Source organism: Leopardus geoffroyi, chromosome A1 (assembly GCF_018350155.1).
Source record: "Leopardus geoffroyi isolate Oge1 chromosome A1, O.geoffroyi_Oge1_pat1.0, whole genome shotgun sequence".
Lineage (NCBI taxonomy): Eukaryota > Metazoa > Chordata > Mammalia > Carnivora > Felidae > Leopardus > Leopardus geoffroyi.
This window is the reverse complement of record NC_059326.1, coordinates 42,582,009-42,603,908: the sequence shown is the minus strand read 5'-3', so window position 1 is coordinate 42,603,908 and position 21,900 is coordinate 42,582,009. Positions and strand designations below refer to the sequence as shown.

Sequence of the window (21,900 nt, the reverse complement as noted above, 5' to 3'; positions counted from 1 at the left end):
GTTTGACTTAATTTGAAATTTACACTCTTCCGTTGTCTTCCTACTAACAGGATAATCTCTAGCAGTTTAAGTGTGGATCTAACATGAAGAAGATACTGTAATAGAACCCAGCCATCTAAAAAATTGCAAATACACATAACATTAGTTATCTTTTTTTAACATTTACTTTTGAGAGAGTGCGTGCGCGTACGCGCGTGCGCGTACGCGCGTGCGCGCACACAGACACACACACACACACGTGGGGGAGGGGCAGAGAGAGAGGAAGATACAGAATCTGAAGCAGGCTCCAAGCTCCCAGCTCTGAGCTGTCAGCACAGAGCCTGATGTGGGGCTTGAACCTACCAACCATGAGGTCATGACCTGAGCTGAAGTCATACGCTCAACCCTCTGAGCCACATAGGCGCCCCCACATGAAGTTAGTTATAAGTGATAAAGTAGACTTAACAAATCTCATTAATAATCTGGAATTCAAGGAGCATATAAAAAATTTCAGTAACACTTGTATAATTTTTCACAAAATGCTTACATTTAATAGCCATTTAAATTTAAAATAGATGCCATTGCTATTTGGAAAAATTGTCATAGAAAATACATGTTGTTTTGTTTTTACTGTTCACTGATTTTTGATGATGGAAACTTCACAAGTGTTGAAGTGTTGGTATTTCTATTTAAATAGGCAACACAGCAAGGTACCTCTTTTTACACCTTTTTAGGTCCTGAGTATCCTGCAGAGACTCAGCCACCATTGATTAATAGGTAAGGCCTCAAAAAGCAGACCTTAGAAATCAGCACATTGTCAGTTACTGAAACAGCAGTGAAAAATGTTCAAGTTAAAACTAACACAAAAGAGTAAAGAAAGAACTAACAAGAATAGCACACGTAATTTTGTTGTTTTTTCAAAAGAAACATTTGTTTTAAAGCATATACATTCGGTTGTTAAGATCATTGTATTGTTCCTTTTTCTAGCTCTTGATTCTGTTTCTTTCGCAAGAATCTGACTATAATTCTGTTACAATTAGCTTATAATTAAATATCAAATTTACTATGTGACAAATGTGAGTAAACAAAATATCACGGTTAAAATTTCAAAGAACTTCCTTGATACTTGAAATCATAGAAAAAATATTTAATAGTTTAATGTTGCCATTGAGTTAACTTCATAAGCTAGGAATTTTGTTAGATTTGTGAAACTTCTAAAAATTATGGCATGAATCCATACATTTAATCCATTTGGGTATTTTAGTTTTGATATGTATTACCAAAAAAGTCCTCTAGATGGCAGTGTTTACCACAGTTAGGAAATATTTTAACTTTTAAAATTATTCTCAAATGAGCCAAATTGTATATAGTAAAAACTTCAGTCTTCTAGTACTGTTTCTCCAGAATTTTTATTTTGCCCTGAGTGAATGTTTAACCTAATGCAGCAAGATTTTTCTCATTTATTAAGTCACGATTGCAATTTAATTTGTAAATTTCCAGGAACTGTTAAATTGACCTCAAAACTTTAGAATAAACATATATGTGATTTATATCCTTTGGAAGAATGAAAATAAGTTCTTGAGACTATGATAACCAGGATTAAAGAAATTTTAGCAACTAATTGGATTTCGCTTTTTGGCTTGTATATAGAGTTATAGATGCTTTGAACACAGCTATAGATGCCTTACTGGGAATTATAATCTTATAACCAAGGGAGGTTTTCATCTTCTGTTTGGAATGATTGTAGTTTAAATTTTTGCCCTGATGAACAACCCAAATGTGTCAGATATGTAACAAAATCTAGGGCAGTCGTGTTTTGTGAGAGTACTTGTGGGTGGGGTAAATTTTTTAAAACTGTGAAATAATAGAAATGATAAGGGCATATAAACTTAACTTACACTAGATAAAATTAACTGACACACGAGCATAAAACTAGTAAAAATGCCTCACATATACATGAACCTTTAATTTTCTGAAAGCAAGAATGGACAGAAATGGCAAGTTTAGGCCCAACTGAGTTGGAAGAGATTTCTTCCTATTTCAACTAGTATTTCAGAGATGTAATTTGTAACCTATTTTGTCCATTGTCCTATTGGGTATCAAATGAACTCCAGTGGTATTTTAACATTTGCTCTGGTGACTTAGAAATTATAAATAGAAGTGACATCATAATATAAAACATACAAATGCTATTCATCTAAGGTAGTGTTCCTCAACTTTGACACCACTGCCACTTTGGGCCATTTAATTCTTTGGGGTGTGTGGGGGGCGGGGAGGGCAGAGGTTAGGGAAGGTGTTCTGTACATTATAGAATATTTAGCCTCATCCCTTGGCCTCCACCTACTAGATAACAGTAGCAAACAGTAGCAGCCCCTCCCATGAACTCTTTCCTCTCCCACAAGCCCCTCTTCGTGCTCCAGTTGTGGTAATCAAAAGGTCTCCAGGCACACCCCGAGTTAAAAACCACTGATGTTTGATTTTTATTTTCATGTATTCTCTCTTGCAATTATAAAATGCCAGTCATGTTAGTGTAGTTCATTAGTCCTTCAGTGGGTAAGTTAGGAATGGGGTCAAGTAAAATTACCAAGTTGCTGTGCTGAGCTCTTACATTAGGGCTCACTGTTGCAAGTAATAGCTGTTATAAAGGCTACTATAAAGTGTAGCTCTGACATAGTGGCAGGGATATGATTGGATACTGACAATAAACTGGAGCCAGGTAATTCACTACCATAGGGGTTCCTCATCTCTGGTTCTTTCCATGCATCATCTCCTTTCTGCTCTCTCTCAAACTTCCTTTGGTTTTCTGGCCTATGTAATGAAAAACGGATTCTAATTACTCCTGAGTACATAGTTCAGAGTAATTAGATCTTGGTATATTTTTGTTACAGACCTAGGTTCTTTAGTGTGGGGTTTGCTGGTCAATCTTGAATTTAATATCTTCCTAAATGTAATCAAGTGTTGGCAGAGTGGGATGGATCCATCAACTTCTGGCAGGATGGGAGGAGTCCACACCATGTGAACATGGATGTTTTGCTGCCCATGTGGATGGAACATGGAGAAAAACATTTCCAAAACAGGAAGTCTTGTGAGCTGTGGAGATGTCCACACAAGGTGTCCACACAAGTATTTTATCATCTCCTTGTTGATACTTTCCATACTCATCAATGGCTTGGTACCTTCACATTGCTCAGAAAGTGTCTGAGCCCTCCTTTTCTGTCTCGAAAGCATGCTAGGTTCTCCAAATAGGCTTTCTCACTCCAAGTCCATAGTAAAAGTAAAATATAGCTGCAGATACCCAATCTCTGAGGAGGAAAACTAAGTCGAGGTAGTATGTGTAATGTGTAAATTCCTTGAGCCTCTGAGCAGTACTCTCGTTAGAAGAATGCTTGTTAACAGAATTAATCCCTGTGGTAAAATGGTAGGTATAAAAATGATAGGTATAATCCTTTCTCCAGTGTTTTTTTGTCTTTATTATTATTTTTTTCCTGTGTGTCAGGATACTTTTTAAAATTCCTCTTAGGTCTTTGCTACTTAAGGTGTGGTCCACACCTACATCAGGATCCCCTGGGAACTTGGTAGAAATGTGCAACTTCAGCTCCCACTACGAAACTAATGTATCAGAACCTGCATTTTAATTTAACAAGATATATGGAGAGTTAGTATTCATATTAAGGTTTGAGAAACACAGAATCAGGTTAATTCTTATTTAAATCACAAAGTCAATTTTACTATAATAACCTTAAAATAATAAACTCAGTAGACCTTCTGGACTAATATGAAGGTTAAAAACAACTAGATTGCTGGCATATTTATGAATATTATCAAAAACTTGCTACTGAGCATTTAAACTATTAAGAATAATGTCACAAGCAAAATTTTTTAAACCTAAAATATGAAGAAGAGATATTGTCATGGGTATTAGCAAAGTAGAAAGGACTCACAGGCTAGTATGCTCACTGTAAAAAAAGAAAATAGTAAGAGGCCTCAGCTGAATTATGTTTGAGACATTTGAATATTTCTATGTTGAGCATATAGGAGGTTTTTAAAAGTAGAGTAGGTTTTTTTTTTTTATATAGTGTGAGTTTTAAATAGATTTTTGAATGAACTCATGAATAGATTAATGACACTAAATTTGTCCCATAGGAGTTTAATAATTTCATGTAATCCTCACTTTATACTCTTAATTGCGATATTTACATGAAGTGTCACTTGGTCATTAGGATCTTCTCTGTTGCAATATACCAAAAAGTCAGCCTAATTCCATGGTGAGAGACAAATATTACTGAAAAATAATCCCATTACACTCCATTATAGCTGTTAAAGACATGTCTATTGGTATAGTTGTTATTCCCAGAAATTAACAAATAAATTTGCAATTAGGTCATAGATACACTGATGTTGCTCTCAAACGTGGTGCTATTTACTCTCCAAAATCAATACATTGCGTGAATATTTTTGTGACATAAATGTTTATGATCTTTTTGAAATTATTGTAAGAGGCATTTACTGCTTTTTCTTATATTTTACAAGTGATATTTTTCCCAGGAAAATTTTCATACTTAGGCTTTCTTATAAGCTCCATGTAATGTGTCTCGTAACATACTATTTTTAAAAATAAATCACTTATGTGTCCTGGTTTGCTTTAAAGCAGATCAACCCCATTCTATAAAGTCAAGAAGTTTCTTTGATGCTCTTTTAATCCTTTCTGAAAATTCACCAATCTTATAGCCGGAGCACAGTAAATTCATAGGCATAGGATTGAAAAGATGATGTGCATTTTAGAACCTTTTAAGGAGTGTATTAGTATACACTGCAGAATCAGTTTTTCATTTAAGAAAAAATTAAAGAATTGTATGTATACACACAACTTTTGTCAGCAGAGTGGTATTGACTTAAGTCCCAGTCAAAGCATACCAGTATCTTTTAAAGGCTGAGCAATCCTTATATCCATCACTTGGGTCTTATCAGTGATATGGAGTTAAGCCAGAGCTACAGGAGTCAATGGCATATGCATCCTCTCCCTGACTCATCCTAATTGAATTAGAGGGGACTGTGGGTTGAATTTGGTTCCTGAGAGGAGATTATAAGAGAAAAATGAGGCTTATCCATCCTGCCCTATATTAAGTCTATTTATGTGCACATTATGTAACAAATTGGGCTCCTAGAAGAATATCATGTGAGTTTGTCTTAAAACACACACACACACACACACACACACACACACACACACACACACACACACAGGAAAGATTTATAAGCAGGAAGTTGTGTGTGTGTCGGGGGCGGGGAGGATATAGAATGAGTTACCAGAATGATGTTTCAAGTAACATGAAGTTTTGTTTTCAACAACATACTCTTATTGATAAAGTACTGAAAAAATAAAAAACTTGTTCTATATTTTAACTTGAGAAAGTCCTAATATCTAAGAAAATCATTTTCCCAATTATCCTTGGGCAAATACTGTTGTGTTTGAACCAGGTTTTTGTCTCGAACATTTTCCTATCTCTATTTTTCAGTGTAAATACAGGTGCTTCCAAACGTGCATGCTATTTTTGCATCTTTGGACATTTATATAAATATGAATTGTGAATAGATCATACCTGATATTCTAATCTAACAGTTTTTGCCCATAAAAACTGGAAAATAGAAATATACACAGGAAATAAAGTTTTGTATGTTATACTTTACTTGAAATTCCATGACTTAAACTGATCAAATTAAAAAACATGTATTCTCTTTACTAGCTTAAAACCACTTTTTCATGTTTTCCTGAGTGACTACCTGAGCCCCACCTATGAGAGGGGAAAGGCTTTGTTATGAAAGCTATGTCTTGATATGACCTTACGTCTTAAAGAACCAATAACGAAACTTGAAAATTCAATATTTTCTTTATATAGTAGTCATGATAACATAGAGGCACTGGAAAATGTCAGTTAATATTGTAATAACTGTTAGAGCTACAAACCTGACATCTATAATCGTTGTCAGTCATAAAAATATAGCAAATTGGGATAAATTTAGTTCAGTCATTCAAACAGAATGAAGCTTCTTGTCACCTGCTTTCCTTTGTGATTTGATTACCTTGAACTAGGTTTTCCTTAAAGAAAAAAAAAAAGTATTCAAAGAAAAAGCTAATAGTGAAGCAAAAGAATTATTCAAGAAGCTTACTACACTTAACCAGTTTGCACAGGCTTAAAAGGTGTTAATTTTCTTTTTGTGGTGTTAGAATTCTGCATTGTCATTTTCTAAACAGTGATAATACAAATAACCCCTAGTATTCTTCACACAATTCTCCCCCAGAAGTAGGGTACAATAGTCTAGCATCTTTTGTGAAATGGGGACAATAATACCTGCTGTGAGGTAAGAGCCCCTGTGATTGATTGATTAATGTGTGTCAGACACAATAAGACATCTAGATTAAAGGAACTTTAGAAATATAGGGCATGGAAATATTTTTTAATTTTTAACTTTGATTACAATATAGAACTAGTATATTAGAGTCGAAAATTTTAGTTCTGAAATCCTTGAGTTCATTTGATCATTCCAAGTACCACAGTCTGTTTCTTGTATAAATCGTTTCTTAAGCCTTTACAATTGATATGAAATGTAATTTTAAAATGCTGCGTGATAACTAGAAAATCAGATGAAAATCCAGTTAAACTTCATAATTTAAGTTATTAAGTGCCATTACATGGAAACTATTGTTTAATATATACAAACAGAGCAACATTAAAATTTCAGAATATAATAATTTCAACCTGACATCTGTTTCAACATAAGTCTGTAATAGCATTTTAGTTTTCAGTTAGCTGGCTGAAGGTGACTTAGCTTTGTAAGTGTCCCATGACTTACATAATGCAGAGAGAACACTAAGGCAATTTTAATATAGCCCAGATGACATAATTCTTAAAGTACTAATCAGGTACAACACAGGTGAGAATATCGTGATTCCCGGCTCTACAACACATGCACTAACAAAGATGAATAATGGTTAAAAGAGATCTAATTGGAAGTCTAGAATACATCTTGGAAGATCTGTATTGGAAGTCATAATTGGAAATCTAATATTTTATTCAATTCACTAAGGAAAAACAATTAAAATGCAGTAAAAAAAAAACACAATATATTCCCCTACGAAAACTAAAATTACTATTTCCCAAGTTCATAATTCTGTTGACACAACTTTCAAAAAGTAGAGGTGAATTGTGAGCAGCTCTCATTATGCACATGTTTTACATAGTGTTTTGGTCAGAAGCCTCAAGTTATTTTTTCCCAGGAATATTCATGAGATCTCTAATTGTAGTTCTCATTCTATAGTTTATAAGTTGGAATATAATAGGGTAACAATAAGCTTCAACTGTTCTGGCTTTAAGAGCTAAAACTGGTATGGTTAAAGAATCTCAGTGATTTAGATATGCTAAATAAACACAAAATAGAATGCACTGAAGTCAGCTCTATTTCTGTGTTCAATTTCCTTTGCAAAGAATCTAAATGTATTTCTTTTTGGGGGCTTTGACCTGTGGTTTCCATTAATTGAAGTCTCATGGTTGTAAATTTAATCATGTGATAATTTTTTTTTCTCTTCTTAACCTTCATCTGTGTTCTAAGATTTCGTCTATTAAGATAATAATGGGTTCTGACTACAAGTCAAGCTATTCTTTAGCAAACAGAAACAATTATGCTTGGTAATAAGGTTAAATAATTATTGCTAAGCTATGTGTTGCGATTACAACAGAACTTTGAAATGACTACAGTATGATTAGAATAAGAAGGTGAGATAGCACGATGCTTACGAAATGAACTGGAAAGTGCCTGTGCTGCTGTGTTTATTGTAAATGTATCAGGATGATGGTTCATTTATTTTAAACTAGTTCAGAGCATAAAATAGGTGACAGTTGGAACAATGCACTAGCTTTAACTGTAGATTTTGTGAATGGCAAAATAATCATCAGTAGTAAAATAAAAGAATTCCTGTAATTCACATTGTATCAGGTAATTTTTTTTTTGACTTTTGTATACTTAAGCAGACCTTTCCATTCCGTATATTCTAATCCTACAAAATACTATCGTAAGAGTCATTGGGCTATTTAAAAACAAGATCCACCTATTGCTTGCAAGAAACTGTTTTTCTATTTTATGTATAAGGGATCAATGTATTTTACAGTGGGCTTTTAGGTACTGCACTTTTATTGTGAATATTCGCCAGAGGAAAAGTTTGAATAAAAGGGAGCTTATATTTTCACAGATGAGGGGAAATTGTAATGCCAAATGAGTTGGTTAAATAATGGAGTTATTTATACAATATCTAAGATTGGTAGGCTTAATGATTTCCTTTTTTACTTTTAAATATCTAAAAATAAGTTGTTCTTATTGGAAAAAAACAACACCAACCAAAACACTGTACTGAAACAAAAGGAACATGCCATCATAGTGCTTAACTGTAGAGTCTTTAGTGCTTCTACAGCCCAGTACAGAATGAGGAACACGGAGGTTTAAGACAAATACTCTTTATCCTCTAAGTTAGAACAAGTTATTCAATCACGCATTAAGACTTTCTCAGACAACTTTTACAGGTCATTCAAAAACATTTTTTGTGTGTGTTGTTCCAAGTGAACTGTTATTAATGCCTCAAACTTAGGTATCTGGCGTTGTGGGTAGAGTCCCTTACAGAAATCTTCGTGGTTTGCTAATTTTAAAAGATCAATCGAAACAGTGCTTCGGGGGCTAATATTTAGGGAATAAGGCTGATCCTTTCCGGAGTCATTCCGTTTAGCCCTTGTATGAAAAGGAGAAACCTGTGAGGATTTGGTACAGAACTGGAGTCAGAAATGCACAGGGAGAGACAAGTACTACATGTAAAGTTGCAATCAGAAGTGCAAAAGGAAAGGAAATGTTCTACAGCTGGACGGGACTCCTTCCAGCCTCTCACAAGCAAAGTTTGCAGTTAGGTGAGCTGGATGCAGGTTTTGCTGCAGCCGCGCGACCTGAGGAGCTCGGGTTCCTAGGTTTCTGGACACCGCGGGAGTCGAAGTGCAAGGACAGCTAAGATAGGTCGCCGTGGCCCACGCTGTTCTCCGAGACGAGACTTTGCACCGCACGCCAGACAGGCCTGGGGCTGATGAAGGGCGTCCCAGAAGCTGCCACTTTCCCTTTCCCCAGGCATCTTCCATCACCCTGCTTCTAGAAAGTGCGCAAATTAATTTTCTTTCCGGTCCTGGTTGAGATTCAAATATCCTGTCCCGACCTTTCGCTATCCGCCCTCTCTGCCCTTCTTGCCAATGTTCCTGCCAGCAAAAGCCTCTAGTTGCAGCACCGGGCATGTTGTCTGTTTAACGCTCTCCGGAGATCCGTTGGCCCGTGCTTCCTCCTGAGGGGTGACAGCGCATATCGTGTCTCATACCCCGGTTTGACTATTCCCTCCCTTCGCATTCTGGCCCCTCCATTTAGTAAAGACAAGTGCGAAATGTGCTCCCGGAGATGAGCCGTCTCTGCACCGCCCCCCCCCCCCATCCGCCCATCGCGGTGCGGGAGGCTCCCCGGATCCTTGCCTGCACTGCCCGCCTGCCTCCCGCGCCGCCCCGGCTCGTCCCACCACCGGTGCTCCGCGGTTCTCTGCCCCTCGCCGCACAGAGCAAACCGAAGGGCGGCTCACGCTGCGAGAGCTGCCTCCGCGCCGGCCTGGGGAGCAGCGGCACTTCCCTCCGGGCCGAACCCTGCTGGGCATGCTCAGTGCGCCTCCTGGAGCCCGGCTCTCCCGGGGCCAGGATCAGTTCTCCGGGTTTTCGCGGCTGCCGAGGGGGCGCTGAGGAGGGGAGGCTGGGAGACAGTCAGCGCCTTGTTCCTCGCCCCCTCCCTCGTGCCTGGCTGCAGCCGCCCGCACCGCAAGATGCGGGCCAATCAGGGGCCGGAGGCGGGGCTCTGGCAGTCACGCCCTCCCTCTGGGCTTATTGAGAGTTATATCAAGAAATTCAGTTCAGAGAGGAGAGAGGAGAGGGAGAAGGAGAGAGGGGCAGAGGAGAAGGGAGAGAGGGAGAGCATGCAAGACAGGAAGGAGCGCCTTAGAGTCTCTGAAGCACGAAAGAGATAACCGATTAGGAATTTTTCGGGCAACTGTCATCCCGGAGAGCAGCCAGAGAATCACCATCACCCCAACTCTGACGTTTCCTACCAGAAGTTAGACTTAAGCAGTATTGACATCGGAGGGAAATGGTATGCCTGATGCTGTGGAAAATACCCCTGAGCTGAAGAAGTGCAACTGGATGTTGTGTGTGTGTTAAATACCAGAAGAGCCCAGACCCCGTGGTAATAGAGACGAAAATGTGAAGAGAATGACTAACGACAAATCTGTGAATTTGTTCTCTGGAGTTGCTAATTTGCCAGCCCGAAGCAACACAATTCACAAGGAGGAAACGTTTTGCTGCTTCTGATTTCTCCCCAAACTGGTGCTACCAGATGCATGGCTTTCTATGTTGGAACAAATCATTCCTAACTGCAGCATACCGGGAAAGGGGAAAGGTTGAGGCAACTAACGTAAGTGTAAAGTTTCGCATGCACAATTGTAAATTTTGTGTTTAGATATGTCCTCAGTGTGGACGAGGGATGTTTGTAATTGGGTAGACGGTTGGGGCAGAGCTCACCTACTAGGCTGTATCTGCATCCCTACCTGCATCACTCTGCTGGAACTAATCGCGGGCATCAGCTACCGTACAGCCTAATGCAGATAAGATTAGAGCCTGGGAACTGACCAGTTCTACTCAAGTAGGTAGCTGCCGGGAGCCTTGCACCCATTTAAATTGCAGTTAGGGGAGCATCTAAACAGAAGCCTTTTTACCTGCGTTACTGGGTTGCAGTATTTATGTGTGGCAGATGTTACTCATATTATAACCAGGGATCAGGGTTAAGAAACTGCATTTTTTCCTCTTTTATGTTCAGTGGAAAATATTGTGCTGTTACATGGAAATGTTAGCTGCGTTTTACTTCCATCTCCACACTCTCTTCCACATCTAGGATGAGGAATCTTGTATTATACATTTTTAAAAGTTTTAGTGTGTTTCTTAATCCAAATGGGGATAATTTGGCAATATGGAGAAATGAGAGCAAGGTCTGGGTAGGAAATTTGAAGTGTTGGTATCGTGCTTTTAAGCAATGAGGCTATGTAGTGGCCGGTGACTATTGCTTCTGATGCTGCAGCAGCATGTCCGGGTGCTTGTTTCCCAGTAAGATTGTATTAGAAGGCAGTTGAGGAACTGGGAGGAAAGAAGAGATAGTCTTTTTAGAGGAAAGAGGTGACTCAGTGTAGCAGAGAAGAAAACATCACATTTGACATGTGACAAAGCAATTAGCAGGAACCATAGCTAAATACTTGGTGTTTTTCACTTGCACCTAAAAAAACTAAGGGAGGTGGGTTAGAAGCCAGGAGGCGGGTAAGACAGGGGGAGGGGAAGAGGAGAACAAGAATGCATGTTTTGAATTGAACAGTGTCCTGAAAAACAGTGTGGGTGAATTCAGGTAAAAATAGCAGCTGTCCTTAATTTAAAAGTAGATTAATTTCATTTTCTCCTGGCAAATGCAACAAGCAGTGGATATTTAGTGTTTTCATCCACAGAGTTAACTTGCAAACAGTGGCAGAGCAAACTGCCATGTTTACTAATGTGCAGTGGAAAATGTGTTGTGATATTTCATGACTGTGTGTTTTTGTTTACTGAAGAATAATATTGTCTATACGATTGTGTTGACAGTGGCTGTCTCCAAATAAGCGATGAGATGTAATGCATCCTCCAGTCCATGCACGCTTCCTCTTGCAATTCGTGCATCATTCCTCAGTGGAAACCTTTAAACCCTAAAATCCAGGAAAAGAAAATAAATACATTATCATGGACCTGAGGGATTTTTACCTGTTGGCTGCTCTGATTGCCTGTTTAAGGCTGGATTCCGCAATAGCTCAAGAACTTATTTACACTATTAGAGAGGAATTGCCTGAAAATGTGCCCATAGGAAACATACCAAAGGATCTGAACATTTCTCACATCAATGCTGCCACAGGGACCAGTGCCAGCCTTGTCTATAGACTGGTTTCTAAAGCTGGGGATGCCCCTTTGGTGAAAGTATCCAGTAGCACTGGGGAAATTTTCACAACCTCCAATAGAATAGACAGAGAAAAACTCTGTGCTGGAGCCTCTTATGCTGAGGAGAATGAGTGTTTCTTTGAACTTGAGGTAGTGATCCTCCCCAATGATTTTTTCAGGCTGATCAAAATAAAAATAATTGTCAAGGATACCAATGATAATGCCCCCATGTTTCCATCCCCTGTCATCAATATTTCCATTCCAGAAAACACTTTGATCAACAGCCGCTTTCCAATTCCATCAGCAACAGATCCTGACACAGGCTTCAATGGTGTACAGCATTATGAATTGTTAAATGGGCAGAGTGTTTTTGGACTGGATATCGTGGAAACTCCGGAGGGAGAGAAGTGGCCGCAATTGATTGTTCAGCAAAACTTGGACAGAGAACAGAAAGATACCTATGTGATGAAAATCAAAGTAGAGGATGGAGGCACTCCACAGAAATCCAGCACGGCCATACTGCAGGTCACAGTAAGTGATGTAAATGACAACAGGCCAGTGTTTAAAGAGGGTCAAGTGGAGGTGCATATTCCAGAGAATGCTCCTGTGGGCACCTCTGTAATTCAGCTCCATGCCACTGATGCAGATATAGGCAGTAATGCTGAAATCCGGTACATTTTTGGTGCCCAGGTCGCCCCTGCAACCAAAAGGCTCTTTGCTTTAAATAATACTACTGGGCTGATTACAGTTCAGAGGTCCCTAGATCGAGAGGAGACAGCCATTCACAAAGTGACAGTGCTGGCTAGTGATGGCAGCTCCACTCCTGCTCGAGCAACGGTTACCATCAATGTCACTGATGTAAATGATAACCCTCCTAACATAGACCTCAGGTACATTATAAGTCCCATCAATGGCACAGTGTATTTATCTGAGAAAGATCCTGTCAATACAAAGATTGCCCTAATTACAGTTTCAGATAAGGACACAGATGTGAATGGCAAAGTGATCTGTTTTATTGAAAGAGAGGTCCCATTTCATTTGAAGGCAGTATACGATAACCAATATTTGTTAGAGACCTCCTCTTTGTTGGACTATGAGGGCACCAAAGAATTCAGCTTTAAAATTGTTGCCTCTGATTCTGGGAAACCCAGTTTAAATCAGACTGCCCTGGTAAGGGTTAAGCTTGAGGACGAAAATGACAACCCACCAATTTTCAACCAGCCTGTAATTGAGCTGTCAGTTTCTGAAAACAACCGACGTGGGTTATACTTAACAACTATTAGTGCCACAGATGAAGACAGTGGGAAAAATGCGGACATTGTTTATCAGCTTGGACCGAATGCCTCCTTCTTTGATTTGGACCGAAAGACAGGAGTTTTGACAGCCTCCAGAGTCTTTGACAGAGAAGAACAGGAGCGGTTCATTTTTACAGTAACTGCCAGGGACAATGGAACCCCTCCCCTCCAAAGCCAAGCGGCCGTGATAGTTACTGTTCTGGATGAGAATGACAATAGCCCCAAGTTTACTCATAATCATTTTCAATTTTTTGTGTCTGAGAATCTGCCAAAGTATAGTACTGTGGGGGTAATCACAGTGACAGATGCAGATGCTGGAGAGAATAAAGCTGTGACTCTCTCCATTCTAAATGACAATGATAATTTTGTGCTGGATCCCTATTCTGGAGTCATAAAGTCAAATGTCTCATTTGATAGAGAGCAGCAGAGTTCCTACACTTTTGATGTCAAAGCCACTGATGGAGGACAACCACCTCGTTCCTCCACTGCAAAAGTAACTATCAATGTCATGGATGTCAATGACAATAGCCCAGTTGTCATTTCTCCACCTTCCAACACTTCTTTTAAGTTGGTACCCCTCTCAGCCATTCCTGGCTCTGTGGTAGCAGAAGTTTTTGCAGTGGATATCGACACTGGGATGAACGCCGAACTGAAGTATACAATTGTGAGTGGGAACAATAAAGGCTTGTTTCGGATCGATCCAGTAACAGGTAACATCACTCTGGAAGAGAAGCCAGCACCTACTGATGTGGGCTTGCACCGTTTGGTGGTCAATATAAGTGACCTGGGATACCCTAAGTCTTTGCACACACTCGTGCTTGTTTTTCTTTACGTTAATGACACCGCTGGGAATGCCTCCTATATCTATGACTTGATTCGCAGGACTATGGAGACCCCACTGGATAGGAACATAGGGGACAGTAGCCAACCCTATCAAAATGAGGACTATCTCACCATCATGATTGCCATCGTCGCAGGGGCCATGGTGGTCATAGTGGTGATCTTCGTCACCGTCCTGGTGCGATGTCGCCATGCATCGAGGTTCAAAGCAGCTCAGAGGAGCAAGCAAGGCGCTGAGTGGATGTCCCCAAACCAGGAGAACAAACAAAACAAGAAAAAGAAAAGGAAGAAAAGAAAGTCTCCCAAGAGCTCTCTTTTGAACTTTGTTACAATTGAAGAGTCCAAACCTGACGATGCAGTTCACGAACCTATCAATGGGACAATAAGCCTGCCCGCTGAGCTGGAGGAGCAAAGTATAGGAAGATTTGACTGGGGCCCAGCCCCTCCAACAACCTTCAAGCCTAACAGCCCCGACCTGGCCAAGCACTACAAATCTGCTTCTCCACAGCCTGCTTTTCATCTTAAACCAGACACTCCGGTTTCCGTGAAAAAGCATCATGTGATTCAGGAACTCCCTTTGGACAACACCTTTGTCGGGGGTTGTGACACCCTCTCCAAACGCTCTTCCACTAGTTCAGATCACTTCAGTGCCTCAGAGTGCAGTTCCCAAGGAGGCTTCAAGACAAAGGGCCCCTTACACACCAGACAGGTAAACGAGCACTTTTACTGGTCTATAAGTACTGCATACAAGTGCCCAGTCAACCAGTATTAACGTGCCAGTGTGTCTCTTGTTTTGGTCTAACTTTAGCTTAGTTATAAAGAGGGAAAAAAAAAACTTGACCCCTTTTTTTATTCCTCTGGGGCTCAGTCAAGAATTTTTAGAACAGCTTTGAAATTTCTGAGTTCTGAGAATTATTTAACTTCCCAGTTTCCTTCAAATGACAAAAGATGAAAAGAGGAAATAATTCCAAAATGTCCCAAGATAATGTTTGCTGAAGAAGAAAACCTGTCCTGTTATGTCAAATTCTGCTCCTGGGGTTTCCAAATTGACTGCTTCAAGATTTTCACGTTACCTTTTGATCTAAAAAGTCACCTTCAAATCCCAAGTTTTAAATGACGTTTGAAGGTGTCGCTGTAATTATTTTGGAGCTGTGGTTGCTAAAGGGGTTAATTTTTTTTTAGTCTCTAAACAAGATAGTAGTTTATTAAATGTACATCAGCCGTGAAGCACATGATTGTTGATAGATTGCAACGAAGCCATATAGGAAGCCTTCTCTTTGATTTCAGATGATTTCATTGTAATATAGTACATTGGGTATTGAATAGAAGGTTGGCAAATTGTCCGTAATGGCCAAAGTACTCTTTCAAGAAAAAAAAAAAAAATAGAAGGAATGCTTTCTCCCTGATATAACCAATTTATACAGAAAAGAATGAATCCATTGTAAATATTCTCCCATCTTAGTAATGCATAAGTGATCTGTCATAACTCATTTTAAACTGTGAAATATGCCATATGAAGAGGGATTAAGAGGCTGAGAAACTCATATTTCAACCAAATCCAGAATTAGTTTTTCTTAGGTCTAATAATTCCTTGTTAATAAAGATTTAAATGCAGTGCTGTCTAATTTATTTCACTGGTGCTTGTCTATTGCCATGAAATTTGAGTGTCAGTCATAGCCTGTAGATGGCACTAGGGTACCATGTCGCTTGTGCTGGCCAGGCGCCCATCCCGCAGTAGCAAGGAAAGGGGGGAGGGAAGGATCAAGCTGGTACTACAGCCAAAGATACCTTTTATTTAATGACAGTTGCTCTGGAGCAACTAGCATTTCAATTCATTTGGTTGCTCTTTTGTGATTAGCTCTCACCACACCAACTTTCTAGGATTTCGTAATCTGAGTTCTACCCTTGTTGGTACTGAGTCCCCCTATGGTGATGGCCCATCTGAATTTGTTCAAAATAAGGAACATATAGATTTCAGAAAATAGAGGAAAGCAAAAATAAATTTGCAGGACAGTATTGACAATTTTTGATCAGTGTTTGAAAACTCAAGAGTGTTTCCTTTTTTTATGTGGGACGTGGGGTGAGATAGAATGTTTTATTGAAACTCTGTTTCCCTCTTACCATCTAGTGTTTATTGCTCTGGAATGACTTTAAGGTTTTGTGGTAATAAGATATTCATAAAAGTAATTTTGACAGTGAATCACATAGATATTCCCAGAACAGTAAGCATAATGTCTATCTGTGATTATTCAACTAAAATCTCTACTTCTTAATGTAAAAGATTAGATATCTAGAGCATTTTAAAAGTACATATACTTAAAGCTTGAAGGCACAGAATGAGAGGAATTAAAATAAGTCCGTGTCAGAACTCTAGAGGAGCATATGAAGTTATCTGATAGAAGTTGAAGTTGGAAAGACTTATTTTTATGTTAACTTCATCAGCTTTTTAAGAGAGGTTGTTTTAAAATGTAGAAGATTTCTGAGCTTAGTAAAGGTTTGTGAAAGAAAGTTGGTAAATAAGATAGTTAATCATGCTAAGTAATTTTTGAAACTAATGGACTTAATGGATTTAATGGACTTAAATATGAAGGTACTATTAATGAAAAGAAAGAAAACGGCTTTTTTATTTACTTTTTAGGTGAAGGTCACTCACAATATGCTGATATTTTATGATTTGCATACTCTCTTGAAAAAAGCAAACATGATTTGAACTTTTCATACAAAATCTGAAATTTGTTTTCCAAAGAAACATTCTGATATTCTTCCAACATCATCTTTCTTTTCATGTAAATGTGGTGTGGATTAGCATTGACGCACGGGCCCACTTTTTCTGACTTCTCCACAAAACTTGAAACTCTATGTAGTACAGTGACATAAATGTTAAGTGCATTTCAGCAAATTATGGAAAAGATATTTTGTTTAGGCTTAGTCATAAGAACATTTGTATGATGTAATCTTTAAAATAGGATGCTGACTAATTCTCTAACTGGAACTAAAGTGCATTTTAGACATTCCTTGAGACCATGTGTTACTGTGCAGTTCTCATTGTAGTCATTTGGGTGTTCAGACATAGCTGTAATTCACTATGATGCTGAAGAGCTATTGAAATGGCTTTGCTTATACCTTTTAGAAATTTTCACGCCGAGAAAGAAAAATTGCAGTGTTGGAGAAAAGGAATATTGGAAGTAAGGAGAAGTGTTGGTGATAGCAATATGTACAATTTTAGTGTAAGAGGCATATTTTCTATGAATGAAGAACATAAATTATATACGATCCTTTTAGGTTTTTTTTTTTTTTTTTAACTGAACTACATGAGTGTTATCTGAAGATGTTCTAGTTAAGCTAAAATAAAAATTCTATTTTTAGCTCCTTCTCTTCAACTAGTTGCTTTTATACAGAATATGCTCCTGAAGCTACACAATTTTGAAAAAAGTAGGGTTTATCACAACAAAAGCTTTCAAAGGAATTTATAAACATATAACGTGTGAAGATTTTTAGTTGAGTGGGCACAGAGTGCTGTGAACAGGAATACCTTTTTCACTTAATGGTGCTAGTTGATGTGTGAGTAAAATGCAAGATTCTTGAGTAAAGGGCTACCAAATTTAAATATCATTCATTTGTGTTGCCGATACAATGAAAACATAATGTCTGACTCTTCTGCCATCAGGGCATTAGTTCCTATTTTGTCTTTCATTCCCCTGCTGTTTTGCCTTGTGTGACCCTGCAAAGAATGTTGGAAACCATATTCCTCATCCACTCGATTTCACTGAGCTTTCATTTTCCTTGAACATAACAAATCTGTCACTGTATTTTCCACAAATTATTTTGCATGAATTTTCAGAAGTACCCTTATCATTCACAGATTGGGTGGAGTTTCCCGTTTTTAAGAAAAGCAAGAGCATGTCTTGATATTTATTTTTAAATAAGCAAAGTTCACTGTTATAGGTTTAAGAGGATGGCAAGATAATCAATTCCAGTAGGGCTTTAAGTGATAAAGCTCATTGGTGTGTTTTTCTAAAAGGAAAATATATTCTTAGTGGATGTGATTTTTAAAATGTGATATTAAGTTCTCAAACTTTAAGGTGTCTCAGAATGATCCGGAGGGTTTCTTAAAACATGGACCCCACTCCCAGATGTTCTGATTCAGTACCATTGGGGTCAAGCCTGAAAGTTTCCATTGCTGGCAAGATCCTAGGCATGTTGATGCTGTTAGTTCAGAGACCATACTTTGAGAACCACTGCCTCAGCATATTGGAATAAGAAACGTCAGGTCTTTTCCCTTTCAGATTATCAGTTCCAGAGTACCTGTTTGTACACAGCCCAGCTCTCACTCAGCTCACTTATTGACAGCCTTTTTATTGTGGCTGGAGGGGCTTTACAGTAAGCTGTTTATTGCTATTTCCCAACCTGGTTGACAGCACTTGGGGAATTAATTGTCTTGGCCCCAGTGTGCTTTTTGTGGGGGTATAAATGAAAATGTAAAAAAAAAAAAAAGTGACCTATTTACATTTGACAACTTCTTCCAGTAATAAAACAATCTGTGAGAGTTGCATTACAGTCTGGTTGTGGGTAAACAGTCATGTTTAATTTTCTAAATGAAATGCTTATTTTAGAGTTTAAGTATCCTGACTTCAACTGTTCACAATCGAGAGTATTTGCTCATATGTATATCTGTGTATGTATCGAAGAAATTAAACATTGAAAATGTGTGTGCATGCTATACTCAAGTGTATACATGTACTTTTACTACAGAAAGGGAATTGCTTCTATTCCCAGTCATTTAGAGATACCAAACTACATTTATTATTATTTTTCATTTTTGAATAATCCCACTACAACCACTGAAGTGCTGTGTCACGTAAAATGCAGAAGACAGTCATAGAATTGCTATTTAGAACAGTGGGAAAATGCAATTGAAAGAAGTGAAGGCAGCAAATCTGAACTAATGTGAGGTTACTAAAAAAATGTGACGATACTTGAAACTACCAAATGTTGCAATATATTGTGACAGTTGAACACAGGTGGTATGTGGAGAAAAATTGCTCCCCAAGATGCAAAGTATATTTAAAATGTTATCAGTTGCGATTTTTATTTCCACTCCTTCCCTTTGGCCAAGTGCCCTATGATCAAGAAGTCAGTTGTGAGGTAAAGGAAACCCAGACCCCTTGGATTGATTTAGGAATTTGAAATGAGGATGGGCCATCTATACAAACTGGCTACCTTTCCTCTTGGATTTGTGATACAAATACTTGATTTTTTTTTTTCAACTTGATACAGCTAAGCTATAAAATTCAAGGTACATTTTAGTATTCATTGCTAATAACCTTGAGGAGAGTAAAAATAAAAGTTGCCACTGTATTAAGCATAGATGTGTCTTCTGATTACTGAATACGTGTTAACGTAGAGAAAACAATTTCAGTAGTTAAAAGACTATCTCCTAAATTTTACGATTATTTCTATATATAGAAACACTAAACTGATGTTCCCTTAGTTTCAAGTGAGTCATCCTTACGGTGTTACAGAAGAGGCTTTAACATCACTAAAATTACCTTGCAAGTATTGTACTGGTAAGAATACGTGATATTCTTTGGGTATATGTATAGTCTTATTAAATATTTCAAGCTATAATGTATCTTCTCATAATAGCTCAAATTAAAATATACATGAAATAGTAAAATAGAATTTAGATTTAATGAAAAACCTCAAATCTAAAACCACATTTCCTCATAACCAATTGTGAATTAGTCTGACTCTTGAACTTTCATTTTTTTATGTTGACTGACATGTGAGATGTGCATAAACTATACCCAAAATATTAGAAATGGTCTCTTAATAAATTATTTTTCATATTGCATTATTTTCTGTGACAGTACTGAGACCTGTAAATTATTTTCTCAGAAGCATTGTTTCCATAATTTTATTTTATTGTTCAGATTGTTTTGGTATCTAATTTTTTTTTGGGGGGGGTAGGTGGGAATGCAGAAATGGTCCAAATGCTAACTAACCCCCACAGACGCCATGCTGGTCTAGCGGTACCAGACTGAGTGCTTATGGGATCGAGGGCCATGTCAACTTTACTGCTCCTTTTTTAGCACTTTCTCAGTTTGACTTTGTCAGAGTTGAACTCTTAGCTTGCGTATTATTTCAGACAAAAAAGAAAGTGAGTTTAGTGAATTGTTTACCACTTTCACTTAAAATCCCTGCAGTAAGCGTTCTCTGAATTTAGTGTGATGTTTTCTTGAAGGAGACCCTTTATTCAAACTAGTCTCTTGCTAATATTAACAAGTTAGTTAATATCTTATATAGTCAAGGTAGTTGGAAACTAAGAATTATTTAAAAATACACGGGTTTTTAAATTTTGGCTTTCTTGACAGCTGATTTTATGTTTAATAGATTTTCCAGAATTCTACATACCAGGGCCCTAAAATTTGTCATTTAAAAAAAAATGACTCTAATCACAGGTCAGATATTAGTGAGAATTTGGGAATGCAAGGCAGCAGGGGGCTTGCTCTAAAGTTTTCAATATCTGGAAGCATAGGAGTTCAATAACTAATAATGCTAATGTGGTATATCCTTTGTATTAGTTAGGACCCCCTGAATCTGCATCAGATCAGGGAAAAAAATCCAAATGTAGAAATAAGATTTCTCATGTACATTAGGAGATAGGCTGTGCTGTTTAGGATTTCATCAGTTATTTCAGATAGCTGTTAAATCTGTCAAACATTTCATTTGGAAAGGAACACATGCTTTTTACCTTTGTTTGATACAAATCTATTGGGCTGTCAGTCATCAGAAACATAGAACAAGAAAGACATATTACTATGATTGACATTTTGGTTTTGATTTATATTCTTTTTTCCCTAAGCCAAGATTCATTAAAATGGAAGTTCATTAAGTAAGTTAAACAACTACCCTTCCTTAATGGTAAAGGGTGATGGCAGGAATAAAGTGGGAAAACAACCCATATTTACTCTCTCACTCACATTTTGTCCTCTAGACAGTTTGTATCCTATAGATAAGAATAGTACTGGAATTAGTAGAAATTTCTGAGCCATAATATGATTTTAAGGCATTCAGAACTTGAAGTCAATGATTAGGGATAGGTTTTTCCATACTTCTCTGTTATTTACGTTACTTAAATATTTCCCCAATTTTAACAGTCCAATCGATTACTGGTCCATCAGCATATATCACATTTAAAATGATGGACGTGGGACCATCTGTACAGTTGGGGGTGGTGAAGATATAAGCACAATTTGAGGGGCATATTTGATTAATTCTTTCTAGTCATGTTATACTCATTATTCCAGAATTTGTTAACAAGTGAACTTATCTTTTCTTAAAAGGATTCTATTACAGCCTCAGCATTCATTCATTTATATAGATTTTTAATTATGTGGGCTGCAAGGAGGTGGAAATTGGGTTGATTTTACCATGTTTGTATAATATATTTTAACATTCTTCCACAATTTGTCTTTCTATCTGGCCATCTCTGCATTTTAGTATTACCCTGCTTTGTTAATATTCACTCTCTGGCCTTTTTCAGTCTGTTAGCAGTTGATTAAGAAATACTCTAATCCCTTCCAGGATATTGAGAAACTAATGGATTGCAGAGTATTTGGGTCTTTAAGCTTCAATTGTAAATGGTATGAAGAATTGTCATTGAGCTGATATTTGCATATATCTCTCCCAGTGCTAGTTACTTTGCCTCCTTTTTGTCC

General features: G+C 37.9%; 1 protein-coding gene across 11 annotated transcripts in view; it reads left to right on the top strand.

Moving 5' to 3' along the window:
• Positions 1-9,930: 9,930 nt before the first annotated feature.
• PCDH9 (protocadherin 9) overlaps positions 9,931-21,900 on the top strand; it is a 929,325-nt gene continuing 917,355 nt past the window's right edge. For 10 of the 11 annotated variants that reach the window (XM_045478615.1, XM_045478594.1, XM_045478608.1 and 7 more), the window contains exons 1-2: positions 9,931-10,509; positions 11,718-14,888. In XM_045478615.1, coding sequence (XP_045334571.1) covers positions 11,853-14,888 — 3,036 coding nt within the window. In that variant the 5' untranslated portion in view covers positions 9,931-10,509; positions 11,718-11,852. The remainder of the gene's footprint in view (positions 10,510-11,717; positions 14,889-21,900) is intronic. The other variant, XM_045478652.1, reaches the window with a different exon arrangement.